This window comes from Syngnathus typhle, linkage group LG9, assembly GCF_033458585.1.
Source record: "Syngnathus typhle isolate RoL2023-S1 ecotype Sweden linkage group LG9, RoL_Styp_1.0, whole genome shotgun sequence".
Lineage (NCBI taxonomy): Eukaryota > Metazoa > Chordata > Actinopteri > Syngnathiformes > Syngnathidae > Syngnathus > Syngnathus typhle.
In genome coordinates, this window is record NC_083746.1 from 1,839,880 (window position 1) to 1,843,711 (window position 3,832).

At 48.0% G+C, this 3,832-nt stretch overlaps 1 protein-coding gene across 1 annotated transcript; it reads left to right on the forward strand.

Moving 5' to 3' along the window:
• Positions 1-2,383: 2,383 nt before the first annotated feature.
• On the forward strand, positions 2,384-3,513 carry cdk5r2b (cyclin dependent kinase 5, regulatory subunit 2b (p39)). Its single transcript, XM_061287442.1, has one exon. It carries the CDS (start codon positions 2,425-2,427, stop codon positions 3,280-3,282), a length of 858 nt encoding a protein of 285 aa, XP_061143426.1. The 5' UTR covers positions 2,384-2,424; the 3' UTR covers positions 3,283-3,513.
• Positions 3,514-3,832: the final 319 nt, after the last annotated feature.

Genomic DNA, 3,832 nt, shown 5'->3' on the forward strand with positions numbered 1-3,832 from the left:
ATGCAGACATTATCATGTAGATGATAAGACTGGCTCGTCAGCATGTGCTGGAATGACTCCACGCATACGTTATTTTAATCGTGTTCGGGTTGAAAATGATTTTGTGTTTTACTTGTAGTCCATCAATTGGGTTGTGCTGTGTTCTGTTGAATGAGCTTCTTTTTTTTTTTTTTTTACATTACATTTGCAATCAATGTTGGTTTAGTCTGTCAGTTTAGTTTAGTTTTCCCAGTAAAATGCACAAAAACGTTTGTTTGCGTCGCCCTTTTTGCATAAATCTTCTTTGAAAACGCTCATAAAGTAGCAAACACTGACCTCTGCTGGTTGCAGTGAGACATTGCACCCTAACATGATTCTTATATTATATATTTTTCTACATTTGTTGTTTTATTCTGCCCAAAGCTTCCTGAATTGTTTGTTACAGTCTTACATCCGCCTGCTACTTCCTCTCCAGCTTTTTTTTTTCCCCCATCTAGTTGTTTGAAAAGGCCACCTTGATGCTTCATCTCAGTGGCACATTGCGAATATGCATTACACTCGGTCACATCCCACTGTCGTCTTTTGTCTGAGCGCGATGAAAGCCTCGTCGGGTCTCTGTTCCCGGGTTTGGTGTATTTGCGTGTTTGATGTTGGAACATGTGCGGCCCAATCAAACGCGAGACTGAAACGGGAAGCACGGCACGGTTAGGGTCCATCTTTTGCTTTTGCCATTTTGTCTCTGTACGGTGTTTGACGGCGGCTAACATTGAATTGTTTGTGAATTGCACCTCAATCGGTTCATGTCCAGTTTAGTATTTGAGCGACAAATGATGTCACCAACTTGTCGGATGATGTCACCGATGATGCAGCCTTGTTGTCATTGACTGGCCCAAACACGCTTAGCTTTGACAGACAGACCCTGAAAACCATTTCAGAGAGCCGGGTTCAACAATTCATGAAATTACCTCCTGAATCCAAATCTAACGCATTTGCATGAAGACCCAAAGCGCCGGGAGCTGGCTTCAACGTGATGAATCCCGCTTCAATATCCAGCCTGTGGGAGGCGTTCAACCCGAAGCAGTTTGCCGCCAACGTCAAGAACAAGGTCAACAACCTTTCAGTCACGTCCAAAGTCAAGCAGATCCAATTCATATACGACCCAAAGCAGTTTTCGGCAAACGTGAAGTCAAAGGTGAAGAAAGTCACGCTGTTTTCCTACCTCTCTTCAAACTTATCGATATCAAAATGGAGGACTACTTAAAGGACACAAAAAAATGGACAAATTCCTCCTCTGACTTTGGACTTTTTTGGACAGTTTGGGACCAAAATGTCCGAATGAAATAAAATGCAGCCTGTATCCCACTTGGACTTTTGTGTGCCACATGAATCAAGACTTTTGTGTGGATTGTATAAACCCCATTATGATTCACGTAGCAAGCTGACTGCAAACTTCAAATATATTTCCAATTTCTGAAATGTTTTTTGACTTGACAGAGTGGACATGTTGAACGTAACATCCATTTTATCACTCCGCTTTACACGCAGTGTCTCTTTATCTGAATGGAAAGTCAGCGTGTGCCTCCGTAACTTTGCAACGAGGGGCCTGTTCTTCCCGAGCTAATTGGATCGGCCCTGGAATTCCCTGACACGCGAATCCACTCCTGTAATTAGCTCGTCAGATTAATGACGTACTACGACGCGGAATGCTAATTGGAGAGAGCCATTCAAGAGTTTGACAGGATTATGTAAGAGACTTACTACTTGCATACTTTGTCCCAACAATATGACAATTTCATTTTCAATGAAGTGACTAGACAATGTTTCCTCTAAAAAGGCTGCAATTCGGTATACTAGCATCCATTTTGATCCAATTGCCGCATCAAATAAGAAGCAAATAATTCCCAAATTAGAACAATTAATGTCACCTCAAAATATAAACAGTAGCACCTTTAGTTTTTAGAACGTCGGCATCTCAACCGCAATTTTGTATTTTTCTTTACTACAGACAATTAACCAATATGCACCATTCCCCATCATTATCCCATTATGGGAAAGACAGATCCAAATAGTCAGGTAATGAGTCTCAGGGCAAAGATAGAACTGGAGCTAAAGGAGTGCAGGTCACGTCTATATAGGCCATCAACGGTACTTGAGAGTCCACTGGGTGATTGGATCAGTCTGCGGCTTTCTGATTGGCTGCCCGCCACGTCAATCAAGAGGCTGCGCCAGCCGCTTCGTGCAGCCCCAGACTAATCGCATCGAATGCAGTCTTCCTCCGACGTTCTCAAGTGGACTAGACATCGCTTCGGAACCGACATCGAACATCTTCATGGATTCCATAAGGTCGTCGTGACTCTTCCACGCCTTTGTGTCCCCCTGCCCCCACCGCAGCACACCGCAGCAGAAGAATCATTTGCCACCTCCGCGGCGCTCTCCTCCGCAGTCATGGGCACCGTGCTCTCCATCTCCCCCGCCACCAAGAAGGTGATCGACGTGGACGACAAGGGCGACAAGAGCCTCAAGCGGCCTTCCATGTTCGTGTCGCTGTCGTGGAAGAAGCTGGTTGCCAGCTCGGCTAAGAAGAGCGCCAAGAAAGTCACCCCAACCCCCAACCCCAACCCGCCGTGCGCTCAGGTGGCCCAGCGCAACAGCGACAACCTACGGAAAAGCCTTCAAAGCGAGGAACGCAAGCAACGAGCCCCCATCCCGGTGCCGGTCCCGACGGTGCCTGCGCACAACAACAATAACGGCAGCAGCAAGGCGCCACCGGCGCTGAAGCAAGACAGCAGCCCGGCTGTTGCGGTGTCCCCGCGGCGGATAGTGATCCAGGCTTCCACCGGGGAGCTGTTGCGCTGCTTGGGGGACTTCGTGTGCCGCCGTTGCTTCAAGCTGAAGGAGTTAAATAGCGGCGAGGTGATCCTGTGGTTCCGCAACATCGACCGGACTCTGCTGCTGCAAGGCTGGCAGGACCAAGGCTTCATCACGCCGGCTAACGTGGTGTTCGTCTACCTCCTGTGCGAGGACACCCTGGACGAGAGCGTGGCCAGCGCGGCCGAGCTGCAGGGCGCCTTCCAGACCTGCTTGTACCTCGCCTACTCCTACATGGGGAACGAGATCTCCTACCCGCTCAAGCCCTTCATGATCGAGGCCAACAAGGACGTGTTCTGGGAAACCTCGCTGAGCATCATCGAGCGGCTCAGCGGCAAAATGCTGCAGCTCAACGCGGACCCGCACTTTTTCACCGAGGTTTTTCAAGAGCTGAAAAGCCAGAGGGACTGCAGCGAGGCCAACCTGGACCGCTGACGTTCCAAGAGCAAATGACAAGACAGAAGGGGCGGCTTTGAATGTAAAGGGCCAATTTTAAAGGCTGGATATCGCTCGAGATGTATAGCAATGCGGCAGTAGATGTGTTTAGACGGCAGGAGAATCATCAACTCGCGCATGCCATCAATGGTGTTGTCCTGCCTTTGTTTTGTTACAAACGACATTTCATTTGATTCATAATTAGCCTGCTCGAGGAGCAGAAGAGCGGCGATTGCGGTTAAGCGCACATGCAGGCTGAGCTGTCCAGGGTGCTGACCTCCACCCCCCACACATGCACGAGGGTGCCTTGAGATACGAGGTCAATTCAAACCGCTGTCTGAACGTCGAGACGTTTACTGCCGCCAATGAAATCAGGCATGCTTGAATCGCAAAAAAATATTTTAAAAATAAATAAATCCACCAGCTCGTAAATCAAGGCAGTCGTATCTTAAGGCACCGCTGTATTGAGATGGATGTCTTTTTTTTTGTTTTGTTTTCCAAGAAAATACTTGGACGACCTCATACGTGCCAACCGTTGCATTGTCTTTTG

What these genes read in the sequence shown, in the direction of transcription:
- cdk5r2b (XM_061287442.1), top strand. Translation starts at nt 2,425, where the DNA reads ATGGGCACCGTGCTCTCCATCTCCCCCGCCACCAAGAAGGTGATCGAC.